This window comes from Doryrhamphus excisus, chromosome 13, assembly GCF_030265055.1.
Source record: "Doryrhamphus excisus isolate RoL2022-K1 chromosome 13, RoL_Dexc_1.0, whole genome shotgun sequence".
Classification (NCBI taxonomy): domain Eukaryota; kingdom Metazoa; phylum Chordata; class Actinopteri; order Syngnathiformes; family Syngnathidae; genus Doryrhamphus; species Doryrhamphus excisus.
In genome coordinates, this window is record NC_080478.1 from 4,388,121 (window position 1) to 4,411,288 (window position 23,168).

At 36.6% G+C, this 23,168-nt stretch overlaps 1 protein-coding gene across 3 annotated transcripts in view; it reads left to right on the forward strand.

Moving 5' to 3' along the window:
- Nucleotides 1-23,168, forward strand: part of LOC131140027 (bridge-like lipid transfer protein family member 1) — a 124,689-nt gene that overhangs the window by 96,575 nt on the left and 4,946 nt on the right. For all 3 annotated transcript variants that reach the window (XM_058090084.1, XM_058090083.1, XM_058090082.1), the window contains 18 exons: nucleotides 1-107; nucleotides 1,754-1,969; nucleotides 3,459-3,639; nucleotides 3,750-3,846; nucleotides 7,182-7,343; nucleotides 7,433-7,572; nucleotides 8,917-9,112; nucleotides 10,555-10,755; nucleotides 10,854-11,030; nucleotides 12,689-12,826; nucleotides 13,475-13,717; nucleotides 13,797-13,950; nucleotides 16,952-17,109; nucleotides 17,363-17,552; nucleotides 17,656-17,873; nucleotides 19,837-20,088; nucleotides 21,106-21,309; nucleotides 22,051-22,245. The exon at nucleotides 1-107 is cut by the window's left edge and continues 183 nt beyond it. In XM_058090084.1, coding sequence (XP_057946067.1) covers nucleotides 1-107; nucleotides 1,754-1,969; nucleotides 3,459-3,639; nucleotides 3,750-3,846; nucleotides 7,182-7,343; nucleotides 7,433-7,572; nucleotides 8,917-9,112; nucleotides 10,555-10,755; nucleotides 10,854-11,030; nucleotides 12,689-12,826; nucleotides 13,475-13,717; nucleotides 13,797-13,950; nucleotides 16,952-17,109; nucleotides 17,363-17,552; nucleotides 17,656-17,873; nucleotides 19,837-20,088; nucleotides 21,106-21,309; nucleotides 22,051-22,245 — 3,229 coding nt within the window. The remainder of the gene's footprint in view (nucleotides 108-1,753; nucleotides 1,970-3,458; nucleotides 3,640-3,749; nucleotides 3,847-7,181; nucleotides 7,344-7,432; nucleotides 7,573-8,916; nucleotides 9,113-10,554; nucleotides 10,756-10,853; nucleotides 11,031-12,688; nucleotides 12,827-13,474; nucleotides 13,718-13,796; nucleotides 13,951-16,951; nucleotides 17,110-17,362; nucleotides 17,553-17,655; nucleotides 17,874-19,836; nucleotides 20,089-21,105; nucleotides 21,310-22,050; nucleotides 22,246-23,168) is intronic.

Consider the following 23,168-nt stretch of genomic DNA (forward strand, 5'->3'; position numbering starts at 1 on the left):
CAGCACGACGACATGCGGCGAGACGACCTGTCCTCGTCTTCGTCTGAGGATTCGGAAAAGGACGACGAGTTTGAACGCGAGAGACCCCTCAGCTATCGAAGACCGTTGTAAGTTTTTTTTTCTTCTATGTAATTTGGATTAATGTTCACCATGTTGACATTATGATGCTTTCACAGAACTGCTGTATTGACCCGAATATAAGACGACTCTGACTAGTATAGGTTACCTTTTTTTTCAACAATAAACAGTTACAATAACTGATCGTATTTTCCGGACAATAAGTCGCATTTTTTTTCATAGGTTGGCTGTTCCTGCGACTTGAAATCAAGTGGCGGCAGGTTCACCATCCCTAGCCTGGAAGTATTAATTCATTAGCATCGCATAGCATTAGCACTTCATAGCATTAATGAAGTGTGTAAGGGTTAGGTCGGAAAAAGACCCGTTCAAATCGCAACGCAATTTTCATTGCACGTTACATTATTCAAATATTTTTGTTAGCGCTCCAGTGCGACTTATGTATGTTTTTTTCCCTTATTATGCATTTTGGGCCTTGTGCGACTTATACTCCAGTGCGACTTATGTATGTTTTTTTTATACCTAATGATGCATTTTTGGCCTTGTGCGACTTATACTCCAGTGCGACTTATGTATGTTTTTTTTTCTACCTAATTATGCATTTTTGGCCTTGTGCGACTTATACTCCAGTGCGACTTATGTATGTTTTTTTTCTACCTAATTATGCATTTTTGGCCTTGTGCGACTTATACTCCGGTGTGACTTATGTATGTTTTTTTCTACCTAATTATGTATTTTTGGCCTTGTACGACTTATACTCTTGTGCGACTTATGCATGTTTTTTTATACCTAATTATGCATTTTTGGCCTTGTGCGACTTATACTCCAGTGCGACTTATGTATGTTTTTTTCTACCTAATTATGTATTTTTGGCCTTGTACGACTTATACTCTTGTGCGACTTATGCATGTTTTTTTATACCTAATTATGCATTTTTGGCCTTGTGCGACTTATACTCCAGTGCGACTTATGTATGTTTTTTTCTACCTAATTATGCATTTTTGGCCTTGTGCGATTTATACTCCAGTGCGACTTATGTATGTTTTTTTCTACCTAATTATGCATTTTTGGCCTTGTGCGATTTATACTCCAGTGCGACTTATGTATGTTTTTTTCTACCTAATTATGCATTTTTGGCCTTGTGCGACTTATACTCAGTGCGACTTATGTATGTTTTTTTTTTCTACCTAATTATGCACTTTTGGCCTTGTGCGACTTATACTCCGGTGTGACTTATGTATGTTTTTTTCTACCTAATTATGTATTTTTGGCCTTGTGCGACTTATACTCCGGAGCGACTTATGTATGTTTTTTTTTATACCTAATGATGCATTTTTGGCCTTGTGCGACTTATACTCCAGTGCGACTTATGTATATTCTTTCCTACCTAATTATGCATTTTTGGACTTATGCAACTTATACTCCGGAGCGACTTATAGTCCAGAAAATACGGTACTACTAATAATGATAATATAATAGAAGAGAAATTAAATCAATTAAAAAAAATTAAAAATATATTTTTCTTATATATAATGCACATTTGCGCAGAACAGAGAGAGAGACTTTTTATAGTAGAAAAAAAACAACCCCTCTTGCATTCAGGTCAATACTGTAATTATTTCTGTTTTGATGTAATATTTTTATTCCCATTGAACACTTTTGCTCCTTTTCTTTTTAGCCAAGCGCCTCACAGGAAACCATCGGGCTTTTCTGCAGTCAGTCAGTTGTTCAGCGAGCGTTGGCCAAGTACGCCTGGCAGTCGGGGTTTCAGTGGCCCAACCACTGAAAGAAACATCGACTTTGAGCTGGACGTTCGTGTGGAGATCGACAGCGGGAAATGTGTTCTTCATCCCAGCACTCAACAACCTGAGCACGAGGACATTTCTTTCAAGAGGTGCAGTAAACATCTCCTTTACAGTCTTGTCGCAATCTCTGGAGGTCAGGAATAATACAATTGCATATATATATATATATATATATATATATATATATATATATATCACTATATTGACACTTACTATGGTACCCATTATGTCATTGGATGCTCATATCACCTCCTACTTTGGTACGTGACAAAAATAAAATAAAAAAAAAAATGACAAAAATGGAGAAAAAAAAATTTTCAATAAAAAAAAAAATTTAGCACAAGCTACAAAATCTAGAGGTTCCATTTCTCTGTGTATTTTTCTCACCTTTGCTTCACAAATTATCACAAATCTTCACTCGCTAAAAATGTACTGCAAAAAAGGCCAGTAAGGATAATTCATAATGCCGCCTACAGAGAACATACTAACTCCTTATTTCTAAAATGACAAATACTTCAACTTGCTGATATAGTTCATCTTCAAACTGCTAAAATAATGCATAAGGCTAAAAATAACCAATTAGCTAAAAATGTTGACACTTACTATGGTACCCATTATGTCATTGGATGGTCATATCACCTCGTACTTCGGTACGAGGTACATTATTAAAAAAAACAACAACAAAAAAAAAAAAACCTTAAACTGTATTATGGAAAGCAGGAAGTGAACAAATGTTACAGTTACTGATTGTAAAAGTACCAGATTGAGGGGTAGGATTTAATAAGCTTTGCTTCTTCCTACTCCTTTTGGACATGTGGAACTGGGAACTGATTATGGGATGCATTCAATTGTAATCTGATGCATGTTCAAATGAAATTAAACCATTAAAAAAAAAATTTTAATTAAAAAAACAAATAAAATTTTTAAATTTACATTTTTTATTTAAAACAAAATTTTTAAATTAAATAAAAAAAATGTAATAAAAAAAACTTAAATTATATTAGGAAAGCAGGAAGTGAACAAATGTAACAGTTAGTGATTGTAAAAAAAAAAATTAAAAAACATTTTTTAATTAAAAAAAAACAAATAAAATTTTTACATTTATTTAAAACAAAATTTTTAAATTAAATTTAAAAAATTAAATTAAAAAAACTTAAATTATATTAGGAAAGCAGGAAGTGAACAAATGTAACAGTTACTGATTGTAAAAGTACCAGATGGAGGGGTAGGATTTAATAAGCTTTGCTTCTTCCTACTCCTTTTGGACATGTGGAACTGGGAACTGATTATGGGATGCATTCAATTGTAATCTGATGCATGTTCAAATGAAATAAAACCATTACCATTAAAAAAAAATGTGTGATTGTTAAAAATTTTGATTGTGTTAATCAATTCGAAATCAATTGTTAAATTCGACCCCCCTCTACCTCAAAAGCACAGTTGCACTCATGCAGTTTACTAATAAGATTTTAATTTTAAAATGTTTTCCAAAATTTTGAACATTAGCCAAAAAAAAAAAAAAAACACACTGACCGGATGCTAACTTCCTTTTTTCATGACTTTTTGCCCGTTTTCTAGGAGCTGTGATCGCAGCCTTCGGAGTCTCGACCAGGAATCACCCCCCAAGAAGAAAAAAATGCAGCCCACTTATATCTCCACCACTCATCTACTCGCCGGCAAGAAATGTCCCTCTTCCCTGCAGACCAAATCCAACGACCTCGAGACCACCGTTTTCTATATTCCAGGAGTGGATGTAAAGGTCAGTTTCTCCATCAGCAATCCAAAATGGCCACTGTTTGTAATAGAGCGTATCGCTTTGAATTATTAATTATTAATTATTAATTATTAATTCTCCCCCTCAAATTCCAGTTGCACTATAACTCCAAGACCCTTAAGACCGAGTCGCCAAATGCCTCGCGTGGATCCTCGCTCTCGCGCACTCTCTCCAAAGAGTCCAAGCTGTATGGTATGAAAGATCATGGTCCTCCAAACGCTCAATTGCGTGTCCAAGCGCAGGGGTGTGGGCAAACTACGGCCCGGGGGCCACATGCTGCCCACCAAGTGTTTGAATCCGGCCCGCCAGTTGCTTTCTAAATATTTCAACTTTTAACACACAAACTGGCAACATGACTTGCGAGTTGGATGTCTTATGTAGTAAAAAGAAAAAACAACAAAACTGTCAAATTAAATTGGAATAATTTAATTAAAATGTAATTAAAAATTAAAAGTAAAATTAAAGACATATTCCATATTTTAAAATTTTACCCAAAATTTTGAACATTAGCCAAAAAAAAAAAACACACAAACCGGATGCTAACTTCCGCTTTTCATGACTTTGCGTGACCTAGCGCAGGGGTGGGCAAACTACGGCCCGGGGGCCACATGCTGCCCACCAAGTGTTTTGAATCCGGCCCGCCAGTTGCTTTCTAAATATTTCAACTTTTAACATACAAACTGGCAACATGACTTGCGAGTTGGATTTCTTATTTAGTAAAAAAAAAAAAAAAAAAAAAAAAACTGTCAAATTAAATTGGAATAATTTCATTAAAATTTAATAAAAAATTTAAAGTAAAATTAAATTTTAATCATTAAATTAAATTACAATTTTATTAAAAATTAAAAGTAAAATTAAATTTTAATCATTAAATTAAATTACAATTTTAATAAAAATTAAAAGTAAAATTAAAGACATATTCCATATTTTAAAATTTTACCCAAAATTTTGAACATTAGCCAAAAAAAAAAAACACACAAACCGGATGCTAACTTCCGCTTTTCATGACTTTGCGTGACCTAGCGCAGGGGTGGGCAAACTACGGCCCGGGGGCCACATGCGGCCCACCAAGTGTTTGAATCCGGCCCGCCAGTTGCTTTCTAAATATTTCAACTTTTAACACACAAACTGGCAACATGACTTGCGAGTTGGATGTCTTATGTAGTAAAAAAAAACAAAAAACTGTCAAATTAAATTGGAATAATTTAATTACATTTTAATTAAAAAATTAAAAGTAAAATAAAATTTTAATCATTAAATTAAATTACAATTTTATTAAAAATTAAAAGTAAAATTAAATTTTAATCATTAAATTAAATTACAATTTTATTAAAAATTAAAAGTAAAATTAAAGACATATTCCATATTTTAAAATTTTACCCAAAATTTTGAACATTAGCCAAAAAAAAAAAAAAAACCACACTAACCGGATGCTAACTTCCGCTTTTCATGACTTTGCGTGACAAGCGCAGGGGTGGGCAAACTACGGCCCGGGGGCCACATGCGGCCCACCAAGTGTTTGAATCCGGCCCGCCAGTTGCTTTCTAAATATTTCAACTTTTAACACACAAACTGGCAACATGGCTTGCAAGTTGGATGTCTTATTTAGTAAAAAAAAAACACAACAAAACTGTCAAATTAAATTGGAATAATTTAATTAAAATTTAATTAAAAAAATTAAAAGTAAAATTAAAGACATATTCCATATTTTAAAATTTTACCCAAAATTTTGAACATTAGCCAAAAAAAAAAACACACTAACCGGATGCTAACTTCCGCTTTTCATGACTTTGCGTGACCTAGCGCAGGGGTGGGCAAACTACGGCCCGGGGGCCACATGCGGCCCACCAAGTGTTTGAATCCGGCCCGCCAGTTGCTTTCTAAATATTTCAACTTTTAACATACAAACTGGCAACATGGCTTGCGAGTTTGATTTCTTATTTAGTAAAAAAAAAACAACAAAACTGTCAAATTAAATTGGAATTATTTAATTAAAATTTAATTTAAAAATTAAAAGTAAAATTAAAGACATATTGCATATTTTAAAATTTTATCCAAAATTTTGAACATTTGCCAAAAAAAAAAAAACACACTAACCGGATGCTAACTTCCGCTTTTCATGACTTTGCGTGACCTAGCGCAGGGGTGGGCAAACGACGGCCCGGGGGCCACATGCTGCCCACCAAGTGTTTGAATCCGGCCCGCCAGTTGCTTTCTAAATATTTCAACTTTTAACACACAAACTGGCAACATGACTTGCGAGTTGGATTTCTTATTTAGTAAAAAAAAAACAACAAAACTGTCAAATTAAATTGGAATAATTTAATTAAAATTTAATAAAAAAAATTAAAAGTAAAATTAAAGACATATTCCATATTTTAAAATTTTACCCAAAATTTTGAACATTAGCCAAAAAAAAAAAAAAACACACTAACCGGATGCTAACTTCCGCTTTTCATGACTTTGCGTGACCTAGCGCAGGGGTGGGCAAACTACGGCCCGGGGGCCACATGCTGCCCACCAAGTGTTTGAATCCGGCCCCGCCAGTTGCTTTCTAAATATTTCAACTTTTAACATACAAACTGGCAACATGACTTGCGAGTTGGATGTCTTATTTAGTAAAAAAAAAAACAACAAAACTGTCAAATTAAATTGGAATAATTTAATTAAAATTGAATTAAAAATTAAAAGTAAAATTGAATTTTAATCATTAAATTAAATTATAATTTTATTAAAAATTAAAAGTAAAATTAAATTTTAATCATTAAATTAAATTACAATTTTATTAAAAATTAAAAGTAAAATAAATTTTAATCATTAAATTAAATTACAATTTTATTAAAAATTAAAAGTAAAATTAAATTTTAATCATTAAATTAAATTACAATTTTATTAAAAAATAAAAGTAAAATTAAATTTTAATCATTAAATTAAATTACAATTTTATTAAAAATTAAAAGTAAAATTAAATTTTAATCATTAAATTAAATTATAATTTTATTAAAAATTAAAAGTAAAATTAAATTTTAATCATTAAATTAAATTACAATTTTAGTAAAAATTAAAAGTAAAATTAAATTTTAATCATTAAATTAAATTACAATTTTAGTAAAAATTAAAAGTAAAATTAAATTTGAACAATTTCATTCAATTGAAATTTAATTTTAATAATTTGATGTAGTCTGATGTTTAAAGTGTTCCTGAAAAAAAGGGACATGAGAACATACAGCCGAGAGTATAACATTTTTACACATAAAATTAGACAAATAATTCAAGGAAAATTATAAGCATAAAATAGTGTGTCTGTGTATGTTAAATATATGTTCTGCCCCCCCCGACAATTTTGTTTAGTCCAAATGTTTGCCCACACCTGTCCTAGCGCCATCTGTAGCCACTAACACTCCAGTGCCACGCCTCTTCCATTGCATCCTTGTGTATATAAAAAAAAAAGCTACATTAATTTAGCATATTTTTCTTCGCCCAAAAGCATGAACTTTAACTTGTTTAACGTCAACGTGTGTTTCTAGCCAAAGCTAAAGGAAGCGGAGGAGTGAAAACAGCCAAGCTGTACGCCTGGGTGGCTCTTCAGACTCTACCGGAAGAAATGGTCATCAGTCCTTGTCTGCTCGACTTCTTGGAAAAAGCACTCGAAACCATTCCCATCACCCCAGTGGAACGAAGCTACGCAGGTTTGTTTTGCTGAAACGTGATTACGCAATCCGTCACATTACCGTTTTTTTTTTTTTTTTTAATCCTCAACTCTTTTTTTTTATTTCAGTCGTAGCGTCCCAGGAAGAGGACATGGGACAGTTTGATACAGTAGAACCACTGGAGGAGTCCACCACCTCGCTGGTTTCTTCCTCGACATCAGCATATTCTTCTTTCCCTGTGGATGTGGTTGTCTATGTCAGAGTTCAGGTACAACACGTTTTCCTGGAATTATACGACCAAATATGGTAATGGTAATGGTTTAATTACATTTGAACATGCATCAGATTACAATTGAATGCATCCCATAATCAGTTCCCAGTTCCACATGTCCAAAAGGAGTAGGAAGAAGCAAAGCTTATTAAATCCTACCCCTCCATCTGGTACTTTTACAATCAGTAACTGTTACATTTGTTCACTTCCTGCTTTCCTAATATAATTTTATTTTATTTTTCAATTTAATTAAAAAAAAAACAATTAAAAAAAAGTTTTTAATTAAAAAAAATTAATGGTTTAATTTCATTTGAACATTTCCTAATATAATTTGAGTTTTATTTAATTTAATTTTTTTAATTAATTTTTTTTTTAAATTGTTTACATTTTTTTCAATGGTTTAATTTCATTTGAACATGCATCAGATTACAATTGAATGCATCCCATAATCAGTTCCCAGTTCCACATGTCCAAAAGAAGTAGGAAGAAGCAAAGCTTATTAAATCCTACCCCTCCATCTGGTGCTTTCACAATCAGTAACTGTTACATTTGTTCACTTCCTGCTTTCCTAATATAATTTAAGTTTATTTTATTTTTTAATTTAATAAAAAAAAACAATTAAAAAAAAGTTTTTAATTAAAAAAATTTAATGGTTTAATTTCATTTGAACATTTCCTAATATAATTTGAGTTTTATTTAATTTAATTTAATTTTTTTAATTAAGAAGCAAAGCTTATTAAATCCTACCCCTCCATCTGGTGCTTTCACAATCAGTAACTGTTACATTTGTTCACTTCCTGCTTTCCTAATATAATTTAAGTTTATTTTAGTTTATTATTTAATTTAATAAAAAAAATTGTTTTAATTAAAAAATATATTTTTTGTTTTTAATAAAAAAATTAATGATTTAATTTCATTTTAACATTTCCTAATATAATTTGAGTTTTTTTTTATTTTATTTTTTAATTAAAAATGGTACTTTTACAATCAGTAACTGTTACATTTGTTCACTTCCTGCTTTCTTGCTCGTTTAAGTTTTTTTTTATAAATGTATACATTTTTTATTATTTTTATTTTTATTTTATTTATTATCTATCTATATTATTTTTTATTATTATTGATTGAAATTATTGATATTTTATATTATTAGTTTTTATTACTTGTTTGAAGATGAACTATATCAGCAAGTTGAAGTATTTGTGATTTTAGAAATTAAAAATAATATATTAAATAAATAAATAGTAATAAATATATGAAATATACTGTTTATTATTATTATTATTTTTTTATCTATAAATCTAAGAATATTCAGCGTTCATGTCCTCCTATGTGTCTTTTCAGCCCTCTCAGATCCGCTTCAGCTGCCTTCCCATGTCCAGAGTTGAATGTATGCTCAAGCTGCCCTCCTTGGATCTGGTCTTCTCCTCCAACCGTGGTGAATTGGAGACCACCACTGGAGCTCATCCAAATGACGGGTCGCATCCACCCTCCTCCACTCCACCAGCGCAGCATATACCCAAACTACCTCCTAGCAAAGGTCTGTGGATTTTTGGTTGAGATGGATGGATGGATGGATGGATGGATGGTTGGATAGATACTAGATGGATGGATGGATGGATGGACGGTTGGATGGACGGTTGGATGGACGGTTGGATGGACGGTTGGATGGATGGATGGATGGATGGATGGATGGACGGTTGGATGGACGGTTGGATGGACGGATGGATGGATGGATGGATGGATGGTTGGATGGATGGATGGATGGATGGTTGGATAGATACTAGATGGACGGTTGGATGGACGGTTGGATGGATGGATGGATGGACGGATGGATGGACGGATGGATGGATGGATGGTTGGATGGATGGATGGATGGATGGTTGGATAGATACTGGATGGATGGATGGATGGATGGTTGGATAGATACTGGATGGATGGATGGATGGATGGACGGTTGGATGGACGGTTGGATGGATGGATGGACGGTTGGATGGACGGTTGGATGGATGGATGGACGGTTGGATGGACGGTTGGATGGATGGATGGATGGATGGATACTGGATGGATGGATGGACGGTTGGATGGTTGGACGGTTGGATGGATGGACGGTTGGATGGATGGGTGGATGGATGGATGGATGGATGGATGGATGGATGGATGGATGGATGGACGGATGGATAGACTTTCTTTATTCTCATTGCACAATATCACAGCAGTGAAATTGCCAACGAAATGTCGTTGTCCCTCGTTTATCACTGTTTATAAGTGAATTTCTGCAAAGTACTACTATGTACATTTTTAATTTAAAAAAATTTTTGAATTTTTTTTAATGGTTTAATTTCATTTGAACATGCATCAGATTACAATTGAATGCATCCCATAATCAGTTCCCAGTTCCACATGTCCAAAAGGAGTAGGAAGAAGCAAAGCTTATTAAATCCTACCCCTCCATCTGGTACTTTTACAATCAGTAACTGTTACATTTGTTCACTTCCTGCTTTCCTAATATAATTTAAGTTATTTTTAATGTAATTTTTTTAATTTTTGATTTTTTTTAATGGTTTTATTTCATTTGAACATGCATCAGATTACAATTGAATGCATCCCATAATCAGTTCACAGTTCCACATGTCCAAAAGGAGTAGGAAGAAGCAAAGCTTATTAAATTAGGTACATTTGTTTAATGTATTGATCACAATGATAATCAAGCTTTTGTACATGAGCCAATACTTCTATTGTTGGCTAACGATACTGGCGTTCTGGAAAATACTGCCATGCTTTTAATTAGGAGCTTATTTTGCACTTAAACAGGACATGATTAATTGTTGGACGTGGACTCAAGCGACTTAAGTGGGTTCCACTGTAGTAATCATTCCCCATTCAGTCTATTCCTGCTGTATGTTATTCCCGGTACTGCCGATTACAATCAAATAAAAGTCAAATATCGACGTATTTATTTTGTTCTCTTCCCATCCCCAGCCTCTCCATTACTGGGTAGCCCTCTGGGCAGAAGCCGCCACAACAGCAGCCAGTCAGACCTGACTGGACCCCCAAGTACCTCCTCAGGTCTGAGCTTTACTGCCTGCATGTCTGATTTCTCCCTCTACGTCTTCCATCCCTACGGTGCCGGGAAGCAGAAATCTGCTGTCACTGGCCTCCCGCCGGGCCCAAGCCCATTAGGTACGCTAATTATATTCTAATTCTATCTTTTTTTTTTTTTTTTTACAATAAATGATATTGTGGTCTGTTTTCCATAAGCGTCTATGTTGTTCTTAAAGGGACGGTAGATGAGGAGCCGTCGTCCGTGACGGGAAGGAAGGACTCTCTGAGCATCAACCTGGAGTTTGTTAAAGTCAGCTTATCCAGGATGAGGCGGACTGGAGGCCCCACGTTTATAGAAAGCTTCATTCCTGGTAAAGGAGGCAAAATGGACACCACGCTCATCAACATCTCAGGTTTGTTGGCAGACTGGACAAATATCACATTATTCCTGTTTAGCCCGCGGTTGGAACTCGGGAATTTTGGATGTTATTAATTAAATTGTGGTGTATGAGTGGTTAGCGCACAGGCCTCACAGCCAGGAGACCCGGGTTCAATTCCACCCTCGGAGTTTGCATGTTCTCCCCGTGCGTGCGTGGGTTTTTTCCAGGTACTCCGGTTTCCTCCCACATTCCAAAAACATGCTAGGTTAATTGGCGTTAATTAGCGACTCCAAATGTGAGTGTGAATGGTTGTTTGTCTACTATATGTGCCCTGTGATTGGCTGGCCACCAGTCCAGGGTGTACCCCGCCTCTTGCCCCAAGAAGACAGCTGGGATAGGCTCCAGCATCCCTTCGACACTCGGGAGGATAAGCGGTAGAAAATGAATGAATGATTGATTCATGGATGCACGGTGTAAAAAAGTGGTTAGCGCGCAGGCCTCACAGCCAGGAGACCCGAGTTCAATTCCACCCTCGGTCATTTCGGAGTTTGCATGTTCTCCCCGTGCGTGCGTGGGTTTTCTCCGGGTACTCCGGTTTCCTCCCACATTCCAAAAACATGCTAGGTTAATTAGCGACTCCAAATTGTCCATAGGTATGAATGTGAGTGTGAATGGTTGTTTGTCTATATGTGCCCTGTGATTGGCTGGCCACCAGTCCAGGGTGTACCCCGCCTCTCGCCCCAAGAAGACAGCTGGGATAGGCTCCAGCATCCCTGCGACACTCGGGAGGATAAGCAGTAGAAAATTAATGATTGATTCATGGATGCACGGTGTGAAAAGTGGTTAGCGCGCAGGCCTCACAGCTAAGAGACCCGAGTTCAATTCCACGCTCGGCCATCTCTGTGTGGAGTTTGCATGTTCTCCGGGTACTTCGGTTTCCTCCCACATTCCAAAAACATGCTAGGTTAATTAGCGACTCCAAATTGTCCATAGGTATGAATGTGAGTGTGAATGGTTGTTTGTCTATATGTGCCCTGTGATTGGCTGGCCACCATTTCAGGGTGTACCCCGCCTCTAGCACCACCAAGACAGCTGGGATAGGCTCCAGCATCCCTCCACGACCCTCGTGAGGATAAGCGGTAGAAAATGAATGAAAATTTTCCTATAGGGGCTGCATGGTGGACGAGTGGTTAGAGCACAGGCCTCACAGCTAAAAAACCCAAGTTCAATTCCACCCTCGGCCATCTCTGTGTGGAGTTTGCATGTTCTTCCCGAGCACGCGTGGGTTTTCTCCGAGTACTCCGGATTCCTCCCACATTCCAAAAAACATGCTAGGTTAATTAGCGACTCCAAATTGTCCATAGGTATGAATGTGAGTGTGAATGGTTGTTTGTCTATATGTGCCCTGTGATTGGCTGGCCACCAGTCCAGAGTGTACCCTGCCTCTCGCACCACCAAGACAGCTTTATTCCCGAAATTATTCCAGAATGAGATTTGTTTTCTGTGAAAAAACAGCCAGATTTTTTTTTGACCAAAATCTGCAAAGTCGCTAGGCTGTGAATGCTGAATCTCGAATGTGTACTTAAACCAAAATATCCTATCAAAGATGCATATTAAGTGTACGCTTCTTTAACACTAATCTAAACACAACTGTTTATAATTATGAAAGAAATGTCATCTTTTCTTTGTAGCTGTCTGCGATATTGGCTCCGCCTCCTTCAAGTATGACATGAGACGACTGAGTGAGATCCTGGCCTTCCCAAGAGCCTGGTACCGCCGAAGTATTGCCAGGCGCCTCTTCCTTGGAGACCAGACCATCAATCTACCAGGTGACTTGGTTTCCTTTTTTCCAGTGTTGTTGAGTTTGAGTTTTGATACTCTTGTTAGAGGGGCTGAACGGTGGTCGAGTGGTTAGCACGCAGACCTCACAGCTAGGAGACCAGGGTTCAATTCCACCCTCGGCCATCTCTGTGTGGAGTTTGCATGTTCGGGTACTCCGGTTTCCTCCCACATTCCAAAAACATGCTAGGTTAATTAGCGACTCCAAATTGTCCATAGGTATGAATGTGAGTGTGAATGGTTGTTTGTCTATATGTGCCCTGTGATTGGCTGGCCACCAGTCCAGGGTGTACCCCGCCTCTCACCCGAAGACGGCCGGTGACGACCCTCGTGAGGATAAGCGGTAGAAAATGAATGAACATTATTCCAACAGTAAAATATGGTGGTGGTAGTGTGATGGTCTGGGACTGTTTTGCTGCATCAGGACCTGGAAGACTCACTGTGATAAATGGAACCATGAATTATTGTTAATATGCAAATATGGGCTGCACAGCGGACAAGTGGTTAGCTCGCAAGCCTTACAGCTAGGAGACCCGAGTTCAATTCCACCCTCGGCCATCTCTGTGTGGAGTTTGCATGTTCTCCCCGTTTATGGGTGGGTTTTCTTTCTCACATATTGTCTCTTACCTTTCCTTCAGCATCTGGCCCCACGACCCCTGACTCGGCCGAAAACATGACTCAGCATCTGTCCCCCGAGTCCAGCCGCAAAGCATACTGGAGAACATGGGATGGGAGTACTGGGACTCACATGCCCCAGTCCCCCAATGTTTTCTCTGAGCACTCCACAGGAAGCAACATGTCCCCAGGTGGTCTGGGTCACCTCAAGTCCCCCGCACCCGGGCGCAGCAGGAGCGTGTCCGATTCGTCTGCGCCGAGAAGAGGTGAATTTTTACACCGTAAAAAGGAACACATGAATTGTTCTTTTGTTCACTGACTCTTCCTTCGCTTCTTCTCGTCCAGATTCAGTAACAAAAACATCCACGCCCTCATTCGGTAAAAATGGTAAAGCAGCAGGCCAGCAGGGGGCGCCGTGGGAGACGCTGGTGGTGTTCGCCATCAACCTGAAACAGCTGACTGTCCAGATGAATATGAGCAACGTCATGGGAAACAACACGTATGTTATTATTCACGTTTATGTACTGTTGAACATGGACATGACAATACATGACGATACACGACGATACATGACGATACATGACGACACATGACGACACATGACGATACATGACGATACGTGACGATACATGACAATACGTGACGATACATGACGATACACGACGATACATGACGATACATGACGACACATGACGACACATGACGATACATGACAATACGTGACGATACATGACAATACGTGACGATACATGACGACACATGACGATACATGACAATACGTGACGATACATGACGATACATGACGACACATGACGACACATGACGATACATGACAATACGTGACGACACATGACGACACATGACGACACATGACGACACATGACGACACATGACGATACATGACGATACATGACGATACATGACAGTACATGACAATACATGACAATACCACCATCAAACCATGAGGATAAAGCCAATTATCGTTTATGTATATATATGTGTGTGTGTGTATATATATATATGTTTATATATATGTTATTATATACATATGTGTATATATGTATATATGTATATACATATGTGTGTATATGTATATACATATATATGTGTATATGTATATACATACATATGTGTGTGTGTATATGTATATATATGTGTGTATATATATGTGTATATATGTGTATATATATGTATGTGTATATATGTATATGTGTGTGTATATATGTGTGTATATGTGTATATATGTATATATGTGTGTATGTATGTATGTGTGTATATATATATATATATATATATATATATATATATATATATATATATATATATATATATATATATATATATATGTATATGTGTGTGTATGTACATATGTGTTTTATGTGTACATGTACATATGTGTGTATATATGTGTACATGTACATATGTGTGTATATATGTGTACATGTACATATGTGTGTATATATGTGTACATGTACATATGTGTGTGTATATATGTGTACATGTACATATGTGTGTGTATATATGTGTACATATACATATGTGTGTATATATGTGTACATATACATATGTGTGTATATATGTGTACATATACATATGTGTGTATATGTATATATGTATATACATATGTGTGTATATGTATATACATATATAGTATGTGTATATGTATATACATACATATGTGTGTGTGTATATGTATATGTATATATATGTGTGTATATATATGTGTATATATATGTGTGTATATATATGTATGTGTATATATGTATATGTGTGTGTATATATGTGTGTATATGTGTATATATGTATATATGTGTGTATGTATGTATGTGTATATATATATATATGTATATGTGTGTGTATGTACATATGTGTTTTATGTGTGTATGTACATATGTGTTTTATGTGTATATGTACATATGTGTGTATATATGTGTACATGTACATATGTGTGTATATATGTGTACATGTACATATGTGTGTGTATATATGTGTACATATACATATGTGTGTGTATATATGTGTACATATACATATGTGTGTGTATATATGTGTACATATAGATATGTGTGTATATATGTGTACATATACATATGTGTATATATGTATATACATATGTGTGTATATGTATATACATATATATGTGTATATGTATATACATACATATGTGTGTGTGTGTATATGTATATATATGTGTATATATATGTGTATATATATATATGTGTATATATATGTGTGTGTATATATGTATATATATATATATGTGTATATGAGTTTGCATGTTCTCCCCGTGCATGCGTGGGTTTTCTCCGGGTACTCCGTTTTCCTCCCACATTCCAAAAACATGCTAGGTTAATTAGCGACTCCAAATTGTCCATAGGTATGAATGTGAGTGTGAATGGTTGTTTGTCTATATGTGCCCTGTGATTGGCTGGCCACCAGTCCAGGGTGTACCCCGCCTCTCACCCCAAGAAGACAGCTGGGATAGGCTCCAGCACCCCCGCGGTAGAAAATGAATGAATGAAAAAGTTAAGATGAATTTAAGTCAGAATTACTGAAATTTCTCCTGTCACGAATACAGCCACATCATATCTGTGACAGCACTGATGAGCTCAGCAATTTTTATAAAGTTCTATTTCAGCTTATCCCTCACCTGGGAGGCCGGAATAGTCAACTCTCCTCTACAATGTGAATTATTTAGGTGTTAAGAATTATTAACGTGTATAATCCGCTGGTTCAGCAGTTTTGGTTGTAGCTATTTATTTCTTTGACAGGACAGGAATTTACTGCACGTAAAGATGAATTCAAGTGTATAACTAAGCTAAGCTAATCCACACGTGTACATGTATGTACAAATAGATATCTTGTCGAGGTATCAATGTCACCAACGGTTGCTTGACCTTTTTGTTGATTCGTTCCTGTTCTTATTTTCGGACGTTCCTCGCTCTTGACGGTCATTTATGTTTCATAGAGAGCACCGGTGCATTATTCATTAATGCAGGGGTGGGCAAACTTTTAGACTCGCGGGCCGCATTGATATAACAAAATTTCCTGGGGGGGGGGCAGACTATATATTTTACACGTAACAGTCCACCTGGTATTATTGTATCTGTAAAATTGTCATGCAATCTGCTATTATTATTTATTATTTTATATTTATATTTAAATATTTAAAAAAATAATAAAATATTATAATAATTAAAATAATAATTATTAAATTATTATTATGTAAAATATGCAAATATAACAATATTATTATATATAATTAATATAATAATTAGTATTAATATAATAAATATAATAATCATAATAGTTATAATAATATAATAATTATTATTTTATTTTTTATTATTATTATGCGCTTGTGTCTTGTGCTTGTGTTGAGTTTAAATGAAATACTTTGGAAAGATTGGGCGGGCCGTATTCAAACACTTGGCGGGCCGGATGTGGCCCCCGGACCGTAGTTTGCCCACCCCTGCATTAATGCGTTATTCCCCCTGCAGGTGGACAACCAGCGGTCTGAAGAGCCAAGGCCGTCTATCTGTGGGTAGCAACCGCGACAGAGAGATCAGCATGTCTGTCGGCCTGGGACGCTCCAAGCTGGACTCCAAGGGCGGCGTGGTGGGTGGAAATATAGACGTCAACACCCTGGAGATGGTCTGTAAGTAAACAAAGCATATACTGTCTAAGCAGCCGGGGTTTGTTTTTGGTCTGCAGCTTGTTAGGGAGCTCTTATTCCATCAGAGCGTGAACTGTGAAGAGGCAGCAAAAACAACTCATGTTTCATTTTGTTTTCGTCTGCATGTTACTGATTGCCATAATGTGTACCATAGTAAGTGTCAATATAGTGATATATAGTATGTATATATGTATATATATATAGTGATGTAAGTTCATTTTTATTTGTTTCCTAGCGCACATCTCTGAGCACCCGAACCAGCAACCCAGCCATAAAATCCAAATCACCATGGGCTCCACTGAGGCCCGAGTGGACTACATGGGCTCCAGCATCCTGATGGGCGTGTTCAGTAATGCTGACCTGCAACTGCAAGACGAGTGGAAAGTCAACCTGTGTACCGTCGATTCCAGCATATCTGAGAAAAGGTATTAGATTACATCAGCGCTTGATTGCACTTGATACCGTTGTTCCACGTATAACGCTCCTACCCCCCCACGACCCCGCGACCCCCACCCCCGTTCCTTCCAGTGAGATCTTTGTCCATGGGGACTTGCAGTGGGACATTTTCCAGGTGATCATTTCACGCTCCACTACGCCAGACCTCATCAAGATCGGCATGAAGCTGCAGGAGTTTTTCACGCAGCAGTTTGACACCAGCAAGCGGGCGCTCTCCACATGGGGCCCCGGCCCCTACCTGCCTCCTAAAACCCCCGTCATCAACACCGATAAAGGAGCAGCAGAGCTTTGTAAGCGTACTCTTTTTTTTTTTTTTTTTTTTTTTTCAGAATATGAGAAAATACATATCAATACAATTTCACGACATTACAGAGTGAAAGATGGAAATATTGTATTATTATGATATTAATTAGTACTATATATTATCATATCATCTTCTACCGCTTTTCCTCACGGGGGTGCTGGAGCCTATCCCAGCTGTCTTGGGGCGAGAGGCGGGGTACACCCTGGACTGGTGGCCAGCCAATCACAGGGCACATATAGACAAACAACCATTCACACTCACATTCATACCTATGGACAATTTGGAAAATTAAATTAAATTTAATTTAATTAAATTTTATTAAATTTAATTAAATTTTATTAAATTTAATTAAATTTTATTAAATTGTATTAAATTTTATTAAATTTTATTAAATGTTATTTTATTTTATTAATTTCTACCGCTTATCCTCACAAGGGTAGCAGGGGTGCTGGAACCTATCCCAGCTGACTTTGGGCGAGAGGTGGGGTACACCCTGGACTGGTGGCCAGCCAATCACAGGGCACATATAGACAAACAACCATTCACACTCACATTCATACCTATGGACAATTTGGAGTCGCTAATTAACCTAGCATGTTTTTGGAATGTGGGAGGAAACCGGAGAAAACATGCAAACTCCACACAGAGAGATGGCCGAGGGTGGAATTGAACTCGGGTCTCCTAGCTGTGAGGTCTGCGTGCTGTTGTACTTTCCTTATAATAATGTAAATATTTCTCCTTGTCTTATGCTTGTGATCCAATCTTGCGTGAATGGTCTCGTCTTGGATGTCATGTGACTTTTCTATCAGGGTGACTGAGTTGGATTTTCTGTCTATATATTTTTTTTGGACAAATAAAGTTTTTTTTCCCCCATTGAAAAAAAACCATTGAATTGTGACCGATCCGGTCGGCGATGCTTCACAGCCTCCACTGTGCTGTCGTGGTTGAAGCCGAGTGGGCCTGCAGTCGCCCCAGCTGTGGGGGTGTGGAATAGGGGCCTTTAATAGGAATAGGGGCCTTTAATAGGAATAGGGGCCTTTAATAGGAATAGGAGCCTTTAATAGGAATAGGGGCCTGTCGTCTTTTCTCAGAGATTGATTGCAAAGCGACGCTCAGACAGGCGTAACCTCGGGAGGGCCCCCATCCGTCCTTTATCTTGGTGCCCTCAGTCTCCTCTTGAATAAGATTTGTCCTGCATTGTTGCACGGCAGTTGAGTGGTTTGCGCGCAGACCTCACAGCTAGGAGACCCGAGTTCAATTCCACCCTCAGCCATCTCTGTGTGGAGTTTGTTTTCCTCGTCATTCCCCGGTTTCCACCCACATTCCAAAAACATGCTAGGTTAATTAGCGACTCCAAATTGTCCATAGGTATGAATGTGAGTGTGAATGGTTGTTTGTCTATATGTGCCCTGTCATTGGCTGGCCACCAGTCCAGGGTGTACCCCGCCTCTCGCCACGAAGAAGACAGCTGGGATAGGTTCCAGCACCCCTGCGACCCTTGTGAGGATAAGCGGTAGAAATTAATTAAATTAAATTAAATTAAAGTAAAGTAAATTAAAAATAAATAAAATTTAATGAAATTTTATTTAATTTAATTTTCCAAATTGTCCATAGGTATGAATGTGAGTGTGAATGGTTGTTTGTCTATATGTGCCCTGTGATTGGCTGGCCACCAGTCCAGGGTGTACCCCGCCTCTCGCCCCACGAAGACAGCTGGGATAGGCTCCAGCATTTGTGAGGATAAGTGACAGAAAATGAATGAATGTTGCTATGTGTGTATGGATGCGTTCAATGTGTCGGGTTATTTGCATTTTCATAGAGGTTACCTTGCAGTGTAAGGACTTGATGATGTCGTTGTACTAATAAAGTTAAAGTAAAAAGGTGCTAATAATGGATAGCAGACGTCATGATGAGAATCTATTCAACCTCACTTTGTGTCTCTCATGCAGACATGGATGCTGCTCATCACCGCCATTGGCCCGGCGTGCTGAAGGTCATCGCCGGCTGCCACATATCCCTCTTCCAGATGCCTCTACCCGAGGACACCGTGCAGCTGGGGGGTTCGATGAGCCTGCACGGCAATCACATGACCCTGGCTTGCTTCCACGGACCCAACTTCCGCTCCAAGTCGTGGGCCCTTTTCCACCTGGAAGAGCCCAACATCGCCTTCTGGACCGAGGCGCAGAAAATATTGGAGGATGGTGAGGGAACGCTTTCGTTTTGTCCGTCCGGTACGCTAATGCAGTGGTTTTCAAGCACTGTCCCGCGGTACACTAGTGTACCTTGAGAAACCGTCGGGTGTGCCGTGAGGAATTATCCAATATCACTTTTTATAATTAACATTTATTAATCATTCATTCATTTTCTACCGCTTTTCCTCACGAGGGTCGCGGGGGGTACTGGAGCCTATCCCAGCTGTCTTCGGGCGTAAGGCGGGGTACACCCTAGACTGGTCGCCAGCCAATCACTGGTCACATATAGACAAACAACCATTCACACTCACATTCATACCTATGGACAATTTGGAAAATTAAATTAAATTTAATTTAATTAAATTAAATTAGATGTGATTTGATTTAATTTAATTTAATGTTATTTTTATTTTTATTTTTATTATTTTTATTATTTTTATTATTTTTATTTTTATTTTTATTTTTTTATTTTTTTATTTTTATTATTTTTATATTTTTATTTTTATTATATTTTTTTTATTTTTATTTTTTTATTTTTATTTTTATTTTTTTTATTTTATTTTTTTATTTTTATTCACCAATTAACCTAGCATGTTTTTGGAATGTGGGAGGAAACCGGAGTACCCGGAGAAAACCCACGCATGCACGGGGAGAACATGCAAACTCCACACAGAGATGGCCGAGGGTGGAATTGAACCCTGGTCTCCTAGCTGTGAGACTGCAAATGACGTCGTATAGCGGCTTGTCACAATTCGGCGAATCGGAGCGCCACGATGCGGCCATCCGATATATGCGAGGGAAATTTAATGGAAATGCATTGGAACGGGACTGGAGATTTTGTCCGAAATAGGCGAAATCCGTTATAAAAAATCCGATATATGCAATGAATTTTTATTGGAAATGCATTACAGAAAAATCGGTTCTTTTTTTATCTGTCCGTTGTGAGCGAATTTCTGATACATCCGAGATTTACTGTAGGTTGAAAAACACGGCGCTAATGTATTTATTTATTTTTTTTTTCAACAGGATCCAAGGATGATTCCACTTACATCGTGCAAACGTTGGATTTCCATCTCGGTCACAACACAATGGTGACCAAACCGTGTGGTGCACTGGAAAGCCCCATGGCCACCATAACCAAGATAACTCGGCGGCGTCACGAAAACCCTCCACACGGCGTCGCCACCGTTAAAGAATGGTTTAACTATGTCACTGCCATGAGAAATGAAGGTAAAAAAAAAAATAATATGTGCTTTAAATTTTTGTTATTTTGTGAAATAATCCAGCATTTTTTTTCAGATTTTTAATAATTAAAATTGTGAAATAATCCAGCATTTTTTTTCAGATTTTTAATAATTAAAATTGTGAAATAATCCAGCATTTTTTTTCAGATTTTTAATAATTAAAATTGTGAAATAATCCAGCATTTTTTTTCAGATTTTTAATAATTAAAATTGTGAAATAATCCAGCATTTTTTTTCAGATTTTTAATAATTAAAATTGTGAAATAATCCAGCATTTTTTTTCAGATTTTTAATAATTAAAATTGTGAAATAATCCAGCATTTTTTTTCAGATTTTTAATAATTAAAATTGTGAAATAATCCAGCATTTTTTTTCAGATTTTTAATAATTAAAATTGTGAAATAATCCAGCATTTTTTTTCAGATTTTTAATAATTAAAATTGTGAAATAATCCAGCATTTTTTTTCAGATTTTTAATAATTAAAGTTAAATTCCAACCGGCAACTAAGCGCAGAGTCGTTAAGAACTTTGAAAATTCTCCACTTGAAACAGCGCTGAGACAAACGGGTCCCCAAACCATAAACCAGCGACTCGCGATCTCGCCTTGAAGCGGCGGCTTGTTATCTTTAATGCAAAATAGCCGAGATGGAGTTCAAGGAAGAAAAAAAAAAAGCTCAAAGGACTTCTCCAACTCTCTCTCTCTTTTCTTTCAATCTCTTCCTCCCAGAGTTAAACTTGCTCAGGAACGTGGAGGCTAACAACCAAGACGGTGGCGCCGCCGCCAAGAGCTCCAGCCTGCTGAGCAGCTTCCGCAGTAACTCCAGCTACAATCACGAGACGGAGACCATCTTTGCTCTTCCCAGAATGCAGCTGGACTTCAAGTCCATCCACGTGCAAGATCCCGACGAACCTTCGCTGTTAGGTGTGATGCCTTGCCAAAATTTACTCAAAATATTCTTTCTTTTATGGCGGAATATCTCAAGTTGGAACACTGCAGAGGTCAGATTTGGGGTTGAGTTTTTACCCACTATCTTGTCAGGTACAGTCCTGAATTCTGACAGCTTTGAGGCGGTTACTTGGCAATGCAAACATTGCCGTTCCCTTCAGACTTTTTTAAATTAGAAGTTAAATTAGAAATTAAATTTAGAAATTAAATTTAATTAAAAATTTAATCTATAATTTTATTTTTTGATTTCATTTTTTTAATTTAATTTTTTTAATAAAAAAAATAATTAAAAATGTAAAAATTTAAATAAAAAAAATAATTAAAAAATTTAAATTAAAAATGTAAAAATTTAAATTAAAAAAAATAATTAAAAAAAATTAAATTAAAAATGTAAAAATTTAAATTAAAAAAAAATTTAATTAAAAAAATTTAATTAAAAATGTAGAAATTTAAATAAAAAAAAATATATTTTTTTAATGGTTTAATTTCATTTGTTCACTTCCTGCCTTTCTCATATAATTTATTTTTTATTTAATTTTTTTAATTTAATTAAAAAAAATTTTTTTATTAAAATGTAAAAATTGTATTTGTTTTTTAATATAACAAAATTAATGGTTTAATTTCATTTGAACATCCATCAGATTACAATTGAATGCATCACATAATCAGTTCACAGTTCCACATGTCCAAAAGGAGTAGGAAGAAGCAAAGCTTATTAAATCCTACCCCTCCATCTGGTACTTTTACATTTGTTCACTTCCTGCTTTCCTTATATTCCTAGTTTTTTTTTTAATTTCTACACTACACACTCTCAGATATTTGTCTTCTTGCACAGTTGTGCATCGTTTTTGCGTCCTCGTTAGACCCAGTTTGTGCTGCTCTCTGAAGGGAGTCGTTAA